General features: G+C 48.2%; 1 protein-coding gene and 1 long non-coding RNA gene across 2 annotated transcripts in view; one reads left to right on the forward strand and one right to left on the reverse strand.

Moving 5' to 3' along the window:
• Positions 1–526: 526 nt before the first annotated feature.
• POU3F4 (POU class 3 homeobox 4) lies at positions 527–1,964 on the reverse strand. The gene has a single exon (XM_066338688.1). The coding sequence runs from the start codon at positions 1,905–1,907 to the stop codon at positions 789–791; it is 1,119 nt and encodes a 372-aa protein (XP_066194785.1). The 5' UTR covers positions 1,908–1,964; the 3' UTR covers positions 527–788.
• An 806-nt stretch (positions 1,965–2,770) lies between these two features.
• LOC136373502 (uncharacterized) overlaps positions 2,771–21,497 on the forward strand; it is a 32,205-nt gene continuing 13,478 nt past the window's right edge. Inside the window, exon 1 of the long non-coding RNA XR_010745661.1 lies at positions 2,771–3,218. This is a non-coding gene — a long non-coding RNA (uncharacterized lncRNA). The remainder of the gene's footprint in view (positions 3,219–21,497) is intronic.

The following is a 21,497-nucleotide window of genomic DNA, read 5'->3' on the forward strand; positions in this document are numbered from 1 at the left end:
CAACAAAATTAGCCTGCTCTTCACATCGGTGCGGGGCTCCGCGGGCGCGGAGGGAGCCCCATCTCCTCGGGAGGAGGGTGAGGAAGGGCCGCGGCCGCCCTGCCCCGGCCCCGCTGGGTGACATTGCCGGCGCTTGGGGAAGCGGAGGAACGTTTGGACTGCTCAATTCGATACAAATTAGGTCACAAATATTGTGTACAGTTTGTAGTAAAACACCTCAAGACATTTAAAAACGCTATATAAGTCTTTTAAAAATGCAAAACTAGTCTATTGTAAAACAGATTCACCTGAAATACAGCTGATATAACCAAGGCGCTGGAAGGTTATTCATAGGCACACATCTGTCTTTCCTTTTTTTCCTTTTCTGTCGGGATTTTCGTTCTTTTTTTAATTTTTTTTTTTTTTTTAATTTTTCTATTTTTCCGTGGGTTTTCCCTGTTTTTTTCCCGGTTTTTTTTCTTTTTTCCTCTTCCTTTTTTGTTTGGGTTTTGCTCTTGCGGTGAGAGTGGGTGTGTGTGGGGGGAGAGTTGTGTCCTTTTTTTTTTTTTTTTTTTTTTTCTTTTTTTTTTCCTTCGTCCTAGCGGAGAACCGAAAACAAACCTCGTCTGCGAGTAAACACCGTGTGTGATCAGCGGAAAGGTCGGAGAGAGAAGAAAAAAAAAAAAAAAAAAAAAATATTGCCGAGGCGGCGGCGGGCGGAGGGAGCCCTGGCCGCGTCTCCCGAAACCATAAGTTAAAGCCCGGCGGGCAGTCCCGCGGCCGGACAGTCCGGTGTCCGCAGCCCGCGGTCAGAGGTCGTGGCAGGCCGTGTCCGTTTTCACGCCGTGAGAATACACGTCGTGCTGCGGCTGCTCGCCCGGCGGGGTCATGCGCTTCTCCTTCTGCCGCCGGTTGCAGAACCAGACCCGCACCACCTCCTTCTCCAGCTGCAGGCTGTCCGCCAGCGAGGAGATCTCCTGGGCGGCCGGCTTGGGGCACTTGAGGAAGTGCGTCTCCAGCACGCCCTTGACACTCACCTCGATGGAGGTCCGCTTCTTCCTCTTCCTCCCCTGCGCCGCGATCTTGTCGATGCTCGTGGGGCTGCCGGTGGAGGAGTCGGCCTCCTCCAGCCACTTGTTCAGCAGCGGCTTCAGCTTGCACATGTTCTTGAAGCTCAGCTGCAGGGCCTCGAAGCGGCAGATGGTGGTCTGCGAGAAGACGTTGCCGTACAGGGTGCCCAGCGCCAGCCCCACGTCGGCCTGGGTGAAGCCCAGCTTGATGCGGCGCTGCTTGAACTGCTTGGCGAACTGCTCCAGCTCGTCCGAGGTCGGCGTCTCCTCGTCCGAGTGGTCCTGGCAGTGGTGGCCGCCCAGCTCGCCGTGCTCGCCGCCGGCCTCGCCGCGCAGCCCCGGGTGCAAGCCCTGGCCGGCGGCGGCGGCGGGCGGCGGGGTGAGCCCGCCGTGCTCCAGCATGCCGCCCACCGCGAACCCGCCCTGCGAGTACACGCTCAGGGGCTGCCCGGCGGCGGCGGCGGCGGCGGCGGCGGGAGGGGCGGCCAGCGAGGCGCTGTGCGCCGGGCTGGCGCCCCAGGCGCTGGGGTGGTTGGCGTGGGGCGAGTGGTGGGAGACGTGGGGCGAGCGGTGGTGGATGATGGCGCCCAGCTGCAGGTCCTCGCGGCCCGGCTTCACGTCGGGCTGCTCCAGCGGGCCGCCCGCCAGCGCCGCGGGCCAGGGCGCGCCGTCGCTCAGGCTGGTCACCCAGTGATGCCCCAGCGGGTGCCCATTGCCGGGGACGCCCTGCAGGTACTCGCTCTGCAGCAGCTTCTGCGGGCTGCGGAACGGGCTGCCCTGCTGCATGCCCGCGCCCTCGGCGTGGGCGAGCGCGCCGGCGCCCAGCAGGCCGTAGGGGTTGGAGGCGGCTGTGGCCATGGCCGCGGCAGCCCCACGAGTTATACTGTGCCGCCGCCGCCGCGCCAGCCTTTGACATCCACCGGCACGGCGGACCGGCGGCGGCCGCGCCACAACTGGCACCTGCACCGGCCAATAGGGGCGCGCCGCCGGCCGAGCCGACCAATGGGCGCGGCGCGGGGGCGGGGCGGGCCCCTGCGGGGCGGGGCCGCGGGGCCGCGCGGGCGCGAGGCAGGAAGTGAATCACTCCGCCGGCACCGGGGGCCGGGCGCGAGGCGGCCCCGCCGCTTAACTCCTTCCGCGCCGGGCGGGGAGCGGCGGGGACCGAGGAGGGAGAGGGGGGGCCACGTCTTAAATGGGGAGCGCCTGGGAACGGGGGGGGCGCGGGGGGCACGGCTTAAATGGGGAGCGATTAGCGGCGGGCAGAGGTTAAACGGCGGCGCCCCGGCGGCAGCCCCGCGGGACCACCCCGGCTCTGCCCCCGCCCGCCGGCCCGGGCGCGCTCCGGGTGCGCGGCGCCCGCTCCGCTCCTCCCCCGGTGCGGCTGCCCGGAGCCGCGCGTCCCCGTCTGCCCCGGGCCGTGCGGTGCCGCCGCGATCGATCGGCAGGGAAAAAAAATCTGATAAAACCCTCAAATAATAATAAAAAAACCCCTAGTCTTCCCCCCCAAAAAAAGGAGCTTCCCGGCCTCGCCGCCGGTAAATCCCGGTGGATGCTCCTCAAAGTTCGCAGCGCGGGCGCCGTGCGCCGCCGGTGCGCGCCTGGCGGGCGGGCTACAGGGCAAAACCGGGGAAAAAAGAAAAAGGGGGGGAGAAAAGAAAAGAAAAAAAAAAAAAAAAAAAAAAGAAAGGAAAAGGATGGAATGGCATTGAAAGGAGAAAAAGGAAAAGAACGGGGGGAAAGCAGCGCGCGGTGCCCGGGACCCCCCCGCGGGAGGAGCGGGGGGAGCGCGGAGCCCCCCGGCTGGCCCGGGCCCGGCGGGCAGAGCTCCGCACCCGCGGAGCCCCGGCGGAGACACAGCCCCGGGACCCCCGGCCCGCTCCCGAGTTCCAAAATGACCTTTCCCTGCATCGTTTTGGAGGTAACCGAGCTGCGTAATTATATTTGCACTTCCAGAAGACTGCATCAGAGTCCCCTTATTGGTTTGAAATTCCATTAAATATATTGCAAGAGCTCCTAGGTTAAGCTTGATTTAAATTTGCATACATTTTCATATATTTAGCAGAAATAAAAGAAGGCTTGCAGCTACCAGAAAGTCATTAAGGCATTAGTTTCTCTGAGAAGACAGATCTGAAGAAAATTCAAGAAAATGAGAAAATAGATCTAAATAAGGTGAGCGCTCCTCTGGTTCCTTCCGAGCCGGGTCCCATCGCTTTCCTCATTATAATAATAATAATCACAATAATTTCTCGCCGGGGCAGCGTGTGAGAGGGGTAAAGGCAGGGCTGGGTGGTAAGGAGCAGAGCGGGCTGGGACAAATCGCGATATATCGGGGATTTTCTGGTTCCCCGCCGGCCCAGCGCTGCTGTGCTGCGCACCCGCGGGGGTGCGGGGACGGGGGAGGGGAATGGGGAAGAGACTGGGAAAATGAATCAAAAATAAGGAAAAGTAAATTGAAAAATGAAGTTTGCGGGTAGTGAAGCGGCGGTGAGGGGGAGGAGGTGCGGCGGGGGGGTCAGCGGGAGGGTCGGGAGATGGGAATGTCCCCGCTGGAGCCGCGGTCCCGGCGCGGGGCTGTGCGGGCGGTGCGGGGCGCGCAGCTCCGCGGCCGAGCCCGCCTGAGCGCGGGGAGGGCAGAGAAGGGGTTATAGCAGCAGCCTCTTCCTCCTTGGTTTTTTTAGCCTTTCTTTTTTATTTTTTCACCCCCCTTTTTTTTCTCCCTCCCCCCCTTTCCTTTTTTTTTTTTTTTTTTTTTTTTTTTTTCCCCACTCTCCGCCTTCACAAGCTCCTCGAAATAAACATCACCGCAGCCCGCGGGGGGAAAAAAATTAAAAAAAAAAATGTACCAACAACCCCCCCTCCCAAACAACATCAAATCCGCACTGTATAAAAACGTAACTAAATTATTTAAAATTAATTTGCACTTTAACTTCCGAAACAATTTTTCAAATCCCATTGCCCGTGAAAATAGATGTTCAGATCCGCCGTTTAATTAAGGCAGAGTCTCTGGCAGGGAAATAAAACCCCGAACGTCCCATTTTAATCTTTGCTGCAAATGTAGCTGAGGCAGAGCCCGGCTCTGCTCCTGCCGAGGCGACTCTCACCTCGCCTATAGCAGAGTATGGTGGATTTTATAGTGTTTTTATCTGCATATAGTTAAATCTTCTTGCTGTTCTAACTAATCTGCTGGAGAGGGTTTCTTTAGCTCTTTCCTGTCAGTCTAACTTCCCAAGTGTAACAGATGCCGCTCTCAAGCGGTCCTTTCTGCTGCTTTTCTTTATTCAGCCTCGCATATTTCTCCCCATGATCTGGGTTTCCATAGAGAGAGGAATAAAAGGGGGACCATGGCCACAAATCCCCTGCCCCATGCAGAATAAAAGAGCCTTATTCAATAGCCGACCCCGTCTGGACATGGGAGAAAAATAAGTACATGCAAAGCTACTGTTGCAAGAATTTGTAACTTATTTTTCATAGACCGAAACCCATTAAAGTTTTATTTTTTTAATTATTAAAAAAGAAAATTAAAAGTTTTTGGGTTCGGACTGTGCGCTTGAGCCCTTTGGCTCTGGGTGCCCCCACCCCGGCGGGACCCGCGTTTCCTCAGCAAATAACTCGCTTTAATATCTATTTTTTCTGCTAAATCTTTGGCGTGAAAAAGCTCGCACAATAGCTGGAGGCAGCCACCGTCCTGGGGCAGCGAGAAGTCGCTATGGAGAACGGCCCCGCTTTGATGTGCGGGAGCCGGGATTGTGTCGAGTCCCCCTGGCACAGGCGGCGCCGGGGCTTTCTGGGGTCACCCGGCTGCGTGGCTGGGCCGTCGCCGTCCCCTCGGTGGCAGTGGCAGTGTCACCCACGCGTGGGGCAGGGCTGGCTCTCCCCGCTCCAGCCCCACACCTTCCCCTTTAAGAGCTCCGGTCGGGATGCGCTTGTATTCCCGGGATGGAGGTTGGGACCTGAAGCCACCAACGCGTTTATTATCGTGACAGAGCTGATTTTATTATATTTGAGAGATTTTTATTTTCCACTCGGCCCCCCCCCCCTCATTGTTCACCCGCAGGAGGGGAAGGAGAGAAAAAAAAAAAAAAGAAAAAAAAAAAGAAAGAAAAAAAAAAAAAAGAAAGAAAAAAGGTCTAAAAGGGGTTCGTTTTGATTGTGTTTAATACAGCATGAAGCTCGGAGCGGTAAGCTGTGTCTCGGTGTCGTGACCTCTATATTGAAAACTTCACCTTCAACACAAGTTCACTTTAGAGACAGGACGAGTTAGATTGCGCTTGGTGGGAAAAGTGCAAATTTAAAAACAGAGTCAATCATAACGGGGGTGGGGGCTGGGAAAGGGCAATTTAACCGTTTCTGGAGCCAGGAGTTAAGGTTTGCATTGTGTACATCCAGGCGCTGTGGCTCCTGCTGAAGCCCAGCCGCTCCTCAGTGCTGAGAAAGAGGCTCCTGGAGCTCCGGAGAGGCTTTGGGAACACCTAACCAGCGTGGGGGAAGCTTAGAAGCAAAAAAGGAATTTACAGAGTATTAGCAGAAATTAGCCAATGCCAACACAAGCTCAATTAGTTGCTTTTTTTTTTTTTTTTTTTTTTTTTTTTTTTTTTTTTTTTTTTTTTTTTTTTTTCCTGGTCTCTGTTGGCTGCTCTTGAACGTGAGTAAATGCTGTGCAGGGAGAGAGGAGGGAGAGAGCCACACTGCCATCTCCGAGCCACAGCCAGGAGATGGACTGACAGATTGCAAATTAAACTAGTCCTAATGTAAGAGTGAATGCAGCCCCCCCCCCCCTCCCCAAAATCTCTCCCAGCACCAGCCCGGCAGCAGAGCCCGGCACGGAGGGAGCGTGGCTGCGGCTGGGCTGGTCCAGGGAGGGACAATAAAGCCAATCCCGGGCAGGAAAAATTACAAGGTAAATAGTATTCGTATTCTGACTGCTGCGATTTCCGAAGCGGTTTGGGCGACTCCTTGCTCCTCTGCTCGAATCGCCTGTTATTGCTATTTTTATTTATTATCGTTGATGTCTTTTCTTCCACGTTGTTGATGTTTGAAAAATGTACTTGCTGCGGGGAAAAAAAAAAAAAAAAAAAAAAAAAAAAAAAGTCTTTCATTCGTGCACTACCCCGTCATGTTCAGGTCACTGTTATTTTTGAGCTGGGTCGGTTTTAGGAGGTCTTGTCTCAAACATTTGTTTGACGGAGAAAAAAAAAAAAGAAAAAAAAAAAAGAATAAAAACAAACCCATAAATACTCCGGGAAGTCTCTCCAAAGTGCACATTTTTTGCTGCGGGAGCGGTCTCGCCGTCTGTGAAATCCACGAGCTGGGTTTTGTTGTGTTTAGTGGAGAAGTGTGGATGGGGAGAGGCGGCGGGGAAGGGGCTGCGGCCCCGCTCCCGGCTCCTGCTCGGGCGGTGCGTGGCAGCTCCGGAGGTCACGGCAGGAGTTAATAGACCCCACAACAATGCCGATCCCTTCCCTTTTTACGTAGGCACTTTCCTCACCGTGCCATTCAAACAGGCGTGATGACAAGAACGCGCTGGTTTCATCCCGGACCGAAATCCCGTGGTTTTTTTGGTTGTTGGTTGTGTTTTGTTGTTGTTGTTGTTGTTGTTGTTTTTCCCTGTGAAGCTTCTCCCAGCAAACGGGGGGATGCGGTCAGAGATGGGCACCCCCAGCTCCTGCCACTCCAGAGGCCATCCCACCTGTGCTTTAGAAATAATCCAAATACAATTCCCGAACGGACAGATTTCTGCTCAGACATATTTAAAGGAGAATGGGTTGGATTTGAGCACGCTCTCGCTGGCTCGCTAGTTAACCTCTGTTGACTAATTAGACACTGAAGACAAATCGCTCTGTTCCTTGGATGACAAATACCTGCGCTGCTGTTTGGTAGCTTACCGAGCAATTTCCATGTGGGATTTGGGTTTATGTGTTGTGTTTTCCCTTTCATTTATTTATTTATTATTTATTTAACTGTACGCTTTTCCAGCTGTAGCAGTCGGCGTGCAAAGCATCCAGCGATGCTCCTGATCTCGCAGAGGGATTGAAACGCCTCCTGCATTTTGAAGCGCCTCGTCATCCCTAGATTTACGTTTATAAATACGTAGATGCTGCTGCTAATTCTTGGTTTTCTCACAGACTTTCGTGTGTTTACGGCTCGGTGCAAAGTTTCCTCCCCGCTTCCTTCAGGTCGCGTCAACCAAAGCTGTTACAAAAATGAACTTTCAGGCCAGGCTGCGTTGCAAAAAGATGTTTTCGTCGTGAATCGAGCTTGGGCAGTGCAGGATCGTGATGGTGAGGCAGGCTGGGTGTCGTTCGGTCACGCGTGGCCGAGACAGCGAGCCCTCCGTGGTCCCCCCGCCCCAAACAAAAAACCTCACCAGCCCCTGCAAAAGCTCCATGCGCTCCATCCCCAGCGTGTGCGGTTCCCTGGCACCTCCTGGCAGCTTTTTTCCCTCCCTCATGCCCATCAAACTCCCGGTGAAAGGCTCTGGAGGCTGCAGCATCCCTTCCCCTCCGTGCCCTGCCCGTGGCGGGGGTCCCGGGGGCTGCGGGGGAGAAGTTCAGGGGGAGGCGGGCGGGCGATAAATCACCGCGGGCCGCGGGGCAGCGCACACGGGAGAGTCGCCATCAAAGCGGGGGAGACAGCCCTGGGCTGCGAGAAATAAATGGGAATAAATCAAAGTGGGGGCTGCCCGGGGCAGGGGGTGCCCGGGGCCCGCCCCGCTCCGCCCGGGAGCGCTGGAGACGGGGAAAGGCGCTCTGCAAACTTTTAATGAAATCACCGGCGGTATCGATTTTTGTGGTGTGATTTTTTTTTTTTTTTTTTAACGTGCTTCAGACATTGGAAAGTGTCCCTCTGGGGATTGGGGGAGGTGGCAGAAGGCAGCGGTGCAAGGCGAGCTGTATTGGATATTGAGTTATTTCATATTTTAGAAAAATCAACGGCGTCTCTGAGGGTCCTCCAGAGGGGAAAGGACTCCGGCGTGGGGGGCTTGAGCCAACCCGCAGAGCTGGGGTTTAGCCATGCAGGTATCGGTTTGCAGTCCCTTGGTGGAGCTCTAGGGGCCCGTGTTATCCCCGCACTCCCTGATGGAGAACCCCGGGAGAGACGGCTCTCCCCCTCGGACAACACGTTCTTGGAGTGCCACATCCAAGTATTTCCTATTTGCATCTTCTCCAAACTGTTTAGAAATTACTAGTAGCGGATAAGTAAATTGCAAGTAAACCTAGTGAATTAGGATGATTCTCTATCAGTTTAATTTATGTTTTATAGTTAGTTTAGCCTTCTGATTTGATTGCCTTAGTAATGTGAATTGCCTACAGCTGCTGATGATACAGCTTTAATTCTGTTTTAAAGGTCATGTAAACATGTGCCTGTAGCATAAGGAATGCAAATTCAATTCCCTTTTAATGCTTCCTCACATTCACTTCACAGCCTTCACCTAGAAAATTAGCAGGATTTAATAGGGATCCGTGTGGCTGTTGTGATTCCATTAAAATCCCCTCTCCCCCCGAGGCGTGGCTCTCCCGGGCCACCCCCCACCCGTGAGGCGGACACGGAGGCGCTTCCTATGCCCATTTTGGGGAAAATCGCGGCATTTTCCGCCCCGCGACGGACTCATCCCGTTCACCTGTGAGCTTTTAGCCGCAGGTAACTATCCCAAGGCTGGAGAACCCGGCGGCACCGGGAATCACCCCTAAAAGGAGCCAGAGCATCACCCAGGTGTACACCTATGCGTAAGGCTGTAGTACAACGGCGTGTTCCTTACGTCACGGTGAAAGACGGTGCTGGGAAAGAGAAAAATGGATAAAAACTCTAGTTTCGGGCCCAGGTGGGCTCTCCACACCCGCAGGAGGAGAAGCTGCGCCGCGATGCCAAGGTGATAGGTGTAAATGCGAGACGCCTGCGCCCTGAAGACGGGCATTTTCGAATTAATTTTTAAACACAGCCAGCCCTGAGTTCATCAGAGATTGCTTCACCCTGCTGCTGAGGGGAAAAAAAAATGTAGAGCCAGGAAAAAAAAAAATCATACCAGTGTCTTCCCCCTGGTTCAAAGGGTTTTAGTGAAGTTGCTGGGAAGTTTCGCCTTTGAACGGGCGGGCTCTAACGAGCGGGGAAGAGCGTCAAAAAAAGCGACTCCGGAGTCGCTTTGCAAAGGGAACGATCTGCCTCTGCGAAGCGAGCCATGGCGAGAGGCGATTCCGCGGCCCCTCCGGCCGAAGGGACCCGGGCGGCTCCGGGAGAGCGGGGCCGGCAGCGCCCGGGGAGCCCGCACCGGGACCGGGGCACCGGGGGACCGCAGGGACCGGCCCCGCGCACCCTGCGGGCTCCTTGGCTGGGACAGCGGTGTCCCAAGAGGTGCCCCACACCCCCTTTGGTCACGGCGTGTTTTCCTGCGCTCAGCGGGGGCTTCCCCGTTACCCCAAACACTTCCCGTCCGCCCGCGGGATGCGGGCAGCATCCTCCCCTTCATCTTCGTCTCCATCACCCCTGCCTTCATCGCCATCACCTGTGCCTCCCCCTCAGCTTCATCCCCATCACCTGTGCCTCCCCCGCCGGCATTCCCACCGCCGCCTCCATCCCCATCATCCCCGCATCCCCCTGTCTTCATCCCCATCAGCCCTGCCTCCCCAGCCTTCATCCCCACCCCTCTGCCTCCCCACCCCTGCCTGTGCCAGGCCCTGCTGGGTCACCCCACTCCCCACTTGCTGTGAAAATGGCTCAGGTGCCCTCAGGTGTCCCCCGGAGGCCCAAGGAGCCGCGGTGCTGAGGACACCTGCCCCCTTTCCTTGCAGTGGCAGCGAGGAGCCCACCCGGTGCCTGTCTCTCTCCTCGGCAAAAATGAGCTTTTTTTTTTTTTTTTTTTTTTTTTTTTTTTTTTTTTTTTTTTAGCAAAATCTGAATACTTGTAGTAACAGCTCATTGGTGATTCTGCTAATGTTGCACACCTCATTAAATAGCCCCAAACACAAGGAGGTTTAAATGACTCTATTGAATTAAAAATAGCATAGGAAATCACCTATGGTACTTTCATCAAATAATTACTGTAAACTCTATACATACAGCAAGAGATTCCTTTTAACAAATCTATTCCTAAAACACGGGGGGGTTCTGCTTAATGGCTGAAATAACTTAGAGCAGCACAACTTGCTTGAAACATCGAGCCACACTCGGGCACTTCCTAATATGCTCCTGTGTGTTTCCCTGAGTGTTTTTCTTCCTTATCTTTTTTATATCTGAAGTTCTATTCCCCTCCTCTACTCCATGTATTTGATCATTTTTTCAAGTCCCTTGGCTGAACCAATCTCTTTTCATGCAGAGGATAAAAAGAGAAAAACTTCAAAGTAGGTTCAGGTAATTAACAGCTGAGGGGAATATAATCTAAACCATAGGCCCTGCTTTGCACCCAGGTCTGCTTTCAGAGCCAGCCGGCAAGGGAGTGCCTATTCCCTATAGCATCCAAATCTGCTTCCTCTGAACAGCTTTGCCAGGCCTCCAGTTATCACATCTGCATTTCAAACACCATGTCTCTGGCATTAATTATTAATTAGCCTACAGTCACCCCAGAGGATTTAAGTTCCAGCCTGCACATACTTATTCATTGACCTCTATCTTAGTTTTTGTTGGAAAAAAACCCACTAGAATGCTTAATAATTTCCTTTCTCTCAGACCCTCTGTTCCAGTTTCATGGCAGGGAAACAGTATATTTTGAGATGGAAAATCACAGGGTTGTCTAGAAATTTGTTTAGAGCAAAACGCTGTGTCAAGAGTTTGAACAAACCATTTCAAAAGATTTAGAAGGAGTTTTGCTGGAGTATTTTTACCTTTGACAAATGAATTTATGGATTTCCCAGAACTGAGAGATGCTGGAGACAAACGCAAGGCAGTTTTGCTCTGTGTGGAGCAGTGCTCCATGTGCACTTTAAAAATACAAACTGGATTTAATTACTGGGTAGCACATTTAGAGGATCAAACCAAGGCCAATGTTTATGTGAAAGCTCTGGGGTTACCCTGCTATTGACACTGGTAAGAAGGAAAATAAAAATGATGTTGCAAGGCACAGGAGTGCTTGGGCATTAAATCTGAGCTCTGTCCTCAGGAATATGGAACTGAAGGAGCCTATTTTTTGTATCAGTCCCAAGGTAGTTTGGAAGAGGCTCCTTAGACATTAGAATAAGTACATATCTCACTGCTGCTTTCTTTGACATTTTGTGTCTTGAGATTAAGGTTCCAAAAGTAAAAAGTACCAGAAGTAAAAATAAAAAAAAAAAATATTAAAAAAAAAAGCAGATAAAAACTGAGTTACGTGATTCTCTTTTTCCCAAAACTCCATGAAATCCAAAGTGCCTGTTAAAGTCTGGATGAGCTGCTTATTGGATACTCCCTTCTGTGAACGGATTTTAATGCGACAATATCCCACCCCTCTGACGAGGCCTCTTTTAATTCCTCATGCAATTATACCTAGATAAACTTTTTAAAATGTCGCCATGGATTCTTGTTTTTATTTGTGGTGGTGCTATCTGAAATAATCATTGAAACATGAAATATTGCTCCACTTTGCTTCCTAAGGAAGCGTTTAGTCTGTAATCACGAGGTCAGACTGGTTGACTTCTATGCCAGCCTAGAATTGATTTTTGAAAGCATTTAATCTGCACCTAAGACTCTTTGAATTCCTGTTTAGTGGAGGATATGAAAAAGAGCTCTGAGACACAAACATTTGTACTTAAACTGCCGGTCTATCTTGGGAAACAAAAATGCGTTTTTCCAAAATTGCAGCTAAACCAACCCTTTCAGAAAATCATAAGCCTGTGCTGAAATGAGCACCTGAAAATAGATGTAGGGACCAAAACTGTTGACTTCCATGAGGGATCTCTCTCCTCAACCTCCTTGAGAGTTTTGAGGAGTTGGTTTGTTGCTGCTCTTTTATTATTTTCACATTTTGTGAGTAGATCTGGAGAGCATTCAGCGTTCAGTAATAACTATTTTTTTCCTCTGCTTCAAATATTTAGAATACTCCTTACATTCAATTTAAACAGCAAAAAGTGCCTGTATTTCACAAGGAAAAGAGGAACAGGCAATACTTCAAATTTAATTTCCAGGAAGATGGTTCCCATTTATAAAACAACAGATTATATCTTGGTGCTGGAGAGGGAGGTAGATCCAGACTATTTTAATGAGACATCCAGGACCTTTTAATCACTTCTGCAGTGATACTAATACCAGTAATAACAGTGATAATGGAAAAAAAACCCTGGTGTGAAACCAGGGCTGGAATCTGTTCTCGGTAAATGTCAGAATGTTTCTGAAATTAAAACTTAGCGCTAATGTAGCTCTGTTCCATATGAATATTAAAGAGGAATGGGGACTAAATTTCTTCCACAGCAGAGTGAGATGTTGTTTTAGAAAACAGCCACATGGCAGCTCGATCTGCAGGGATGGATCTGGGGTGGTTTTAGGGGGTGGCTGAGGATAATGGCAGCTGGGATGGGCTTGAGCCCTCTGCTGCTGTCCCCTCCTTTTGCCTTTTGCTTGCATTTATTGCCATTTATTAACCAGGTCCTTAGAATAAAGGTTCCATGCCCCAAGATTGGAAAACTGTTACCAGTGCTGTTAAATTACATTTCTGTGTGGTTATAGAGCCAGGAGTGAGGAAAGCATGAATGTACAGATACAGTGGGTTTGACATGTTGTGAAATATTTGTACTGTTCGTGTTAGGAGAGATGAATTTCTGTAAGAAGCCTATTTTATGCTTCATTTTATATATATTTGCATTTATAGCTTTCTGTTAAAGCTTAAATATTTTACTCTGTTGGTGAGATCTAACCCTTGGCAAGCCTGGAAATGCTTTGACCTCCATTCTTATTACACCTTTCACTTTTTTTTTTCATTTAAAATAACACCTGCAATAGTTTTCCAGCCATGCCTGACATCCACCAAGGACTGAGCTGGAACTGCATTTCGTATTTCGAGTGTTTCACATGAACATGTTTGGAATTCAGATTCGGAGGTTGCAGATCACTTTTTATGTAGGGAAGCCACATGGGTAATTCTGATTTTCAATTACTTGAAGAGTGATTATGGTAAAAGACTGTTGATTCCTTGTGTGTTCAGGGTCCATGGGCATCTCCTGCTGAAACCCTGGATGCAGTTTGAGGGAGTCTTTGCCACCTGTGTATTTGCAGGTGGGAACAAAGCTCTTGCAGAAGGGATGGGGGAAGGTGGAGATCCCTTCAGATATTGCTGTGTCAGCAGAAATGGGGTTTAGATTAGAGGAGAGTGTGGGGCTGGCCCTTGAGCTGACATCCCTGGGCAGGGTGGTGCTGAAATTTGGGGTGCAAGGCTGGGTTACAGGAGCAGGGGATGTGTGTGGTGTCCCCAAAGGCTGCACAAGTGACACCAGAATGATTTTGGGTAATGTCTGAAGTAATCGAAGCCTCTGCAAGGTCCTTGTCCTCCTTGCTCATTGCCTGGCAATGTGCAAGCAGAATTGATGTGATGAGGGTGTGAACAGGGAGGATCCATGAGGAGCCAGCAGATTCCTGTGCCCAGGAGGTGCCACAGACCCTCAGATGTGGGAGAGCAGCGGGCGAGTGGGGACTTTGGGTGGTGGCCATCACCTGGGAATCTCAGTTCTCAGCCTGAGCCCATCCTGAAACTGCTGTATCCCTGACTACAGCCAGACCATGCCTGTCCTCCTAAACTTTCCTTTCAGCCACATCAGCCCTAAAGCCCCCAAAATGTGACATCCTCAGAGCCCTTGCTGACCCCTCCTGGTGCCTCATCGTGTACCGAAACTCCGGCCTGTTTTAGCTCTTCCAAGGCAGGGAAGGGCTCAGGCTGAGTCTGGAAGGTGGCCAGCCCACAGCCCCTGCTCGTGGTGACAGCCCCAGCTTGTGGCCACCTGTGGAGGGTTTGAGGGATGGCTCCTGCCAGGCAGCCCTTAGCACAGCCAGGAATATCCTATTCCTGCTCCTGACCCACCACTCCACCTGGGGCACCCACGCTGGGCTGGGCACTGAGCTCCTTGGCAGTGCCCCTGTGGAAAGTTTTGAAGACTTTTAGACTCCCCTGTCCTCCCGCTTATGTATTTTCCTTTTTTTCCTCCTAGCTTATTTTAGTTTCTCTTTCCCCCTCCACGCAAAAGTCGCCATGGCTCCATTTACTGCCCTTGCTGGGAGTTTGCAGAGGAATAAGTTAATGGGGCCAGGTTTGAGGTCAATTGTCACAGTCTGGGTGACTTTGATCAGCTGGCAGTCCAGCCTATTTGGCTGCAAATAACGTGCTTTCCAAAATAAAACCTTTCGTCGCTATTTTGTAGAATATTGGAATGGTTTGGGTTAGAAAATACCTTGAAGATCATCTCATTCCAATCCCACTGCCACGGACAGGGGGAAAAAATTTGAGCAACATTTAAAAAACTGTTTATACATGCAATCCAAAGAATGAGGATGATATTTGGGAATTTTTGGCTTTTATTATCACGGCTGTAAGTTTTGAAATCACAACCCCGAGTATATGTGTGTGCCACGTAACTGCTACCACCAAATCAAATGTAACACTCCATGGTAATTGTGTTCATAATTATGGAGTTAATTGAATTTCTGCAATAGTTAAAAATGGGCACATAAAAGTCTCTCAAGATTAAATGTTTTAGTTAGGGAAGAACACGCTTTTTTGGAATATTGAATAAAATGAAAGTAGTTCTTATATGCAAGTGAGCTTAAGACTGATAAAATAACCTCCCAAAGCAAACCTTGTCCATAAATGCTGTTCCAAACTGTGGGGTCACACAGAAGCCAGGGATTTTTTGCAATGCCCTGAGAAGGAAAAGCAGCATGCAACGAGGTGTTTGTGAGCTGGAGAGCCACGGTGGAGGAGCTGCAGCCTCTGCATCTATGAGGCTTGGGAGGTATTAGGAGTGCTCTAAAAATGCTGTGCTGCCAAATTAGCCCTGCTATTAACAGGGTAATATTGGAACAACGTGTTAGAAAGTCAGATTTTGCTTTAGCAAATTGTAAAAAAAAAATTGGAAAGGAGAGGTAATTCTTTCTTCTTCTTTTTTTTTTCATTTTTATTTTTATTTTATGATCTCATTGGCGGTTTTGTGCCACTTCAGGCTAACTTAGCTCACTGATTCCACAGAAGAGTCACGAGATGTAAAACCACAGAGAATGTGAACTTGTGGGTCTGCTGTCTTTGTCCTGTCTGTTATCAACTGACTTACCTTTGGGGAGAAAAGGATATGGGCAAGAATTCCCAATATGCTAGTTATTAAGCCTGAATATCTCACCATGGGCAGAGTCATCCTCCTGAAAATGAGGAAGGCTTGATAAAAATGTGTTTGAGTTCTCTTCTCTTCTCTTCTCTTCTCTTCTCTTCTCTTCTCTTCTCTTCTCTTCTCTTCTCTTCTCTTCTCTTCTCTTCTCTTCTCTTCTCTTCTCTTCTCTTCTCTTCTCTTTTTTTTTTCTCATTTTTTTTTCTCCAGGAAAATAATTTTTTAAGTTTACTTATTGCAAGAACAGACAAACATTTTCAACATGAAATAATACGTATTTGTTAAAAACAGCCCCAAATGTCAGCTAGCACAGCAATGACCCAGCTCGGTAGGAAATCCAGCTTTAATACCTCTTTTCCAAAGGATCATGTGTGGAGCTTCATTATTTTCTAGTAAGATTCACAGGAGACTGTTTCTTTTAATATCCTGTTTTTCCTACTGATGAGATTGGCTTGAGCGGGTAAAATATAAAATATTGATAATTAGACCTCAGGTCCCTCATCTTTGGCAGCTGAGAGTTTCCACTCACTGCTCTTTTTGTTAAAAGTTGCCCGTTCCTTTCGACGACTGGGTTTTATTTTAAATATCGCTTGATGTGAGCTAATGGATTAAAAAAAAAACCAAAAAATATGAAGTTCCCCCAAAAGTTCCCCAAAGTGCAGGGGCTTTATTTGTGTGATTTCTGCCTCTGCAGCCCCGCTCCCCTCCCCCAGCAGTGCACTACAAAGCGTGTTGTACAGGGACTCCATTAATCCTACATTTCCTAGATGGTATCTGAGGCACAGTGGGTTTCCACAGAAATTAATTTGTCCTGACAACAGGCCTAAAGATTGGAGTCCAGGGATCACTTGGCAAATTCCCTTTAAACTGAGCACAATAATAAACAGAAAGCTGATAACGACAGTTCTGAAAGACCACACAGAGGCCGGAGCCCGAGCCGAGGCGCTCCGTGTGGATCCGCGGATTCCTCCGATAACGGAGCCGGGAGCTCTAACGCCTGATAGGAAAATGAGCCCCCTGATTTATGCACACTTTAATATCCCAGCACTGGGCAGGGCTTGCTCCAGCGTTTTTTTTTTTAACTCTTTTTCTGGAATGAGAGCAAAAAAAGTTCGGGGCTGATGCTGCTCAGCCCGTTCTTATTTAATTTTTATTTTTGACTGCTCCGGGGATGATTTTTGTGCCTTATTTTAATACAGCCTCGATTTCCTCAGTGCGTCTTCCACATGTAAGCATTAGCAAAAGTTTGACGGTGGGTAAGATTATATTTCAAGGAATGAACCAAAAGAGTTCTCTGTCTAAATCTATTTTCTTTGAGATGTGGTAATTCAGGGTCCAATCATCTCCTCCGCGGTAATTCCTTCCTAAATATAGCAAAAAGCATTTTAGTTATTGCCTGTTTGCTTGGTGTTATTTATCTGTGATTATTTAAATGCAGTTGTTTTCCCAGTGATAAGGTCTGGAAATATATACTGATATAGGAAGCAAATAAACAAACATTCAGTGGTTATTTTAGAACTTGTCAAGGTAGGAGCATTTCAACCTCTGATATTCATTAACATAGAATTTAGAGTTTTGATGATAATTAGGATTTGTGGCATGTCAGTAAAGCTCTGCCAGTTGCATCTCTGAAAAAAGTAATCATAATATTAGGAGTTAGGACTGATAGGGTGATGTTGAGTAAGAGAGATGTTGTGTAACTTTTCACTGTTCAAGCACACGGTATATAACGATTTAAGCAATGAGTTAAAAAAAGGAGGACAAGCTAAAAAGATGTGTGGAAAAATAGATTTTATTATTGAAAGGTGCCTTGAAATTAGAGGCTAATTTTGCTCTCGATGTCCCAACTATGAAACAAGAGCCTGTGATGCAGAGGGGACTGTGTAACTCTAATGGGATGATCCTAAAGGTCTTTCCCAACCTCAGCCCCTCTGTGGTTCTCCAAGCTTTCTGGTTCCCTTGACAGGTTTGGTAATGTGCACCTGAGCAGCAGGAGGTCCTGTTTGATCACTTTTAATGGGGCAGATGTTTCTCTGGAGATGAAAACCCAGCACTTGAGATACCCAAAACCAGTGATCCTTAAACATGATGTCTCCCCCACAAGCTTTCCCACCCGTGGAAGCACTGCTGGAGGTGAGCAGTGATGAGCTGCTGTGGATGGGTCGTGCCCAGGAGGGCAGGAGCAGGTGGGTGATCCATGCCCATCCCTCCATCCCTGCTCCCAGAGGGGTGGCAGGGTGCCAGTGGTTGCGTGGTTACGGGCTTGGAATGTCCCTGCCCTCGCCACTTGCCGTGCAGGGGGTTTATGAATAAAAAAGTTCTGTCTCACGTGCTTTTTCCAGCACTGCCAATGCCCAAACCACCCCTGACTTTGATAAGGGCAGCACGGGGTTCGTTAGGTAAGAGCTGAGAGGTGGGACTGCGTCATCCTGGCAGAGCGGGGTGTTTGCACCCCACCTCCCTGCCGAGAAATAAACCCTTTCACTTTCAGTATTGGCTCCACATTAGTTTGTACAATACAAATTAATCAATTACCGCCACTGTATTTTGGAGATGAAATTCAGACCGAGCAGGGCAATCTGTATTTGTCACACTTAAGGTACTCAGTTGTACCAAAAGGCAGAGGATTTGAGAACAACTGGGTTTAAAGCTGTCGAGCTCCTCTTTCTAGAGCCTGCTGCAGGAACAAATTTACTGGCTGTGCCTCTCAGTTCTGCAAAAGAACAAACCCAAAAACTTCCCTCCACTTTTTCTATCAAAACCACTCAATGCATTTTGGTGTACAAGCTATTAGTTTTTTTGAATTTGGATCAAATCAGGCATTTTTCCCCCAGCAAATAGTCCTCCAGTGTGCTTTATACATTTGATTCAAAGGCATGTGTATTATTTGATGTTCTTAGGAGATAAACAATAAACTTTTGAATATGTTTTTTCCATTTGAATACAAGCCTAGGGATGCTTCACCCTGCATCCTAAAGCCTGATTTCCCCTGGGACTCATTATCATGCAGCTCACATGTTCAGTCACCTACACTGTTGAACTTACTATCAAATAACCTTCGAAATGTTACTAGTTATTACGTGTCAGAGGGCAGATTTATGATAAACTAACTTTGAAACAAAATAATGAATTCTCAGCGTTCTCTTTCCAGCAGCATTTCTCGTAATTTGGACGGATTTAAATTTTAAAACAGTAAGTTGCCTTTTTCTCTTATTCTGTCATATAAAACAGCTCCCTCCTCTCATGAAATTTCTCCCTCCTTAAATATGGTTTATGAGGATTTGAGCAGTGCCTATAAAGAACAAAAATGAGAACATTTGTCTGGGAGCTACCAAACTGCCCACTGGAGCTCATTTGTGATTAAACTTTCAGAGCTTTGTAACTTGGCAAAAGTTAAATTAACTTAACCCTTAGCACAGTCCACCTGTGTACAAAACACATCTGGGCAGTGGATGTTTGCAGACAGAAATATTTTCTCCTTGTGCCTTTTACTGCCAGTATTTTAAGGTTTTGGGTGGTGCTCTCTTATCAGGGTGACAAAAATCAGTAGCGTTGTCTTCTCAGAGACCTGGTTTGTGGCAGACCAGAAGGGTTTTCCAAGAGGATATTCTGAATTTCAGCCCCCAAAGTCCATATTTAGGGAACTAAATGATTGGCCAATTTTCATGAAGGCTGAGCATGACTTCAGGGGATCTGTGGGCACTTGGCCTCTTTCAAATGGCAGCCGGAGCGAGCGTGACTTTTAATGAGATTATATCAGAGGGAGGAAATGCAGGTAGATAAATGCCATGCACCCGTTTTGGAGGTGATTAGAGGAGCAAACATCTGCAGATGAAATTTAAAAGTGCTCGCTCTGTCAAAAATAAAGTCTGGCTAATTTGGGGGAAAATCGGCGCGGCCCTTCTTGGCATCAGAGGGGTTTTTGTGGTTGCATTTCACAGGCGCACGGGGCAGATTTATGTCTGCAGGATTTTCATCTCCTACCAGACAAAGTAGGGGCTTTGAGATAGTGCTGATCTGTGAGACTGCACAGAAAGTGCCTGACCCGGGGTGGCCTTGTGAAGCTGGGGATAGAACCTCCATCTTCAGGGCTCTCTCTCATCTCCTTTGCTCCCCTCGCCGTGATTATGGTTCTCCAAGGGCACCACGGGCAAAAGTTCCATGGCAGGCTGCCTATTAATATTTATGCAGCAATTCAGGAGGTAATGCATTGTTAAAATACAAGTTGGAAATGCACCAAATTTAATCACTTTTAGTACTAGAAATTATCTATTCCTACATCAGATAGAAGCCGAGGGGGGGGTGTCATTATGATACTTTATTTTTTTACCAAGTTATTTTCCAGTTCTGACACGGCTTGAATTAAAGGGCAGTAAATGATCTTGTGTAGGTAAAGCTTTTCTGAGAAATGCAAGATATCCCTGTGAAATTTAATGTGTGGAGTTAAAAAATTTTTAAAGTAAGCACTCAGTGAGTCAGGACATGCAGGGATCAGCTGTGCCACGTCAGCCAGGCCCTGTCTTCGTGTGTTGGATCTGGTGTGCATGGAGACCACTGGGATCTGCCCTTTGCTTCCATGCAATTCCTCCTGCCTGCATGGAGAAAGAATATTTTTATCACTGATATCACTTCATTTTTGCAGCTGTCTGCTGGCACCAGGTTAGTAATATAAACTCTGTCAGAGAGCAATCTCTGCCTTCCACGGGCTGCAAAATCCACAATTATTATTTAGAGTTAACCTCCTCAGAAAGTGGTCCTTACTGAAACTATTCAACCCCCAAAAGAATTGTTGGTTATTGTTATTTGAGGACCTCCTACAGTCTTCCCTTGGTCAAGTAAGGCTCTTTTTGTTTTCAATAGGACTTTTTTCTGAGACCAAGCTCCGAGCTTTCATCCAAGTAAGATAAATCCAGCGAAAGCAAAACATTAATTAAAATGTATTTAAAAAATAAAAAAAAAATAAAACATTTGAGAAGAGTGTGGTGCTCAAATAGAGCACTTTTTTTTTCAGGTCACTTGGCTTTCTGATGTCATTTCTGGCAGCATCGTTAGCCTGGCTCCATCACGTTCTGCTCTGAACGATAACGTGATGGGAGATGATCAAAGTGAGAATGCAAAAGGCTCAGGACATTTAAAAAATGTTCTATTCTGGAAATTGTTCTAAAACTATAAACAGATTACATTAAAAATCTGTCTTACCCAACATGGTTGCTCATCATCCTTTTTTAGAAGGAGCTATTGAGAAGTTTGGGTAAACAGCCTTGAAGTCTTTATGATGGCAGGCTGGAAATTTCTCTGGAATTTTAGGCAACCTGAGCCTCTCTGAAATGGAATGTAACCCATTTCTGCTGCTAGGTGCCTTGTTTTAATCTTTATACTTAAAAGTGGCAAAGCATATGGTTCAGATCACCCACTCCTGCTAATGGACACAGTTCCCTGGACTTGGGTGTCCAATTATGCCAGCTAAAGATCTGTCTGTTGCTGGGCTTTATTTCCTTATTTTTCTTGTCTTCCTGATCTCTGACCCTTTATCAAAGGAAAGCCATCTATAATATGGTAATAATATGAAATTCTGAGCTCTCTTTCTAACAATATGCCCCAAAGAATATTCAGGATGTTCACCATTATGGGAAGAGCAGCTGATGAGCAGTTCCAGCCTCACAATCGTCCTTTCCTGGCACAGGGAGAAAGTTTGATACCTGTTCCTGGCCTTGTGATGGGATATTAACCATTTCTGCTTTTCCAGGGAGCAATTGCTCTGTGGGCTGAGTGGGTAAATAAACTCATTGGTAAGTCAACAAAACGACAGGAGGTCATTTTCCCTGATTTTAGCTGCATTGTAGTGCTTGGGAAAGTGAGAAATTTATGAGATTTTTAAGGGCTCCATCCTCTGGTGCTCTCAATCAGTGCAAGGATGTTGCTGAAGCAGGAGGCAGAAATCCACAGGCACTGTGACACCTGGGGTATGGAATGGTGGAGGAAGGATTTCGATCTCTGAGCAAGATTTGACTTTCTGTTTTGATTTATGGGCTGAATATAAATGTGTATTTTATGGAGTCATTAGAGTTTGTGGTTTGAAATACACAGGTTTATGCAGGAAAGGGTGCCTGGGCTCCTTGTACAGCCTCACTCACTTTTTTTATAGGAGGAAACGATGGCAGAGAATTGTGTGTAGGAAGAAAAT

This window comes from Sylvia atricapilla, chromosome Z (assembly GCF_009819655.1).
Source record: "Sylvia atricapilla isolate bSylAtr1 chromosome Z, bSylAtr1.pri, whole genome shotgun sequence".
Lineage (NCBI taxonomy): Eukaryota > Metazoa > Chordata > Aves > Passeriformes > Sylviidae > Sylvia > Sylvia atricapilla.

Coding starts and splice junctions, on each gene's coding strand:
- POU3F4 (XM_066338688.1), bottom strand. CDS start 1,907: ATGGCCACAGCCGCCTCCAACCCCTACGGCCTGCTGGGCGCCGGCGCG.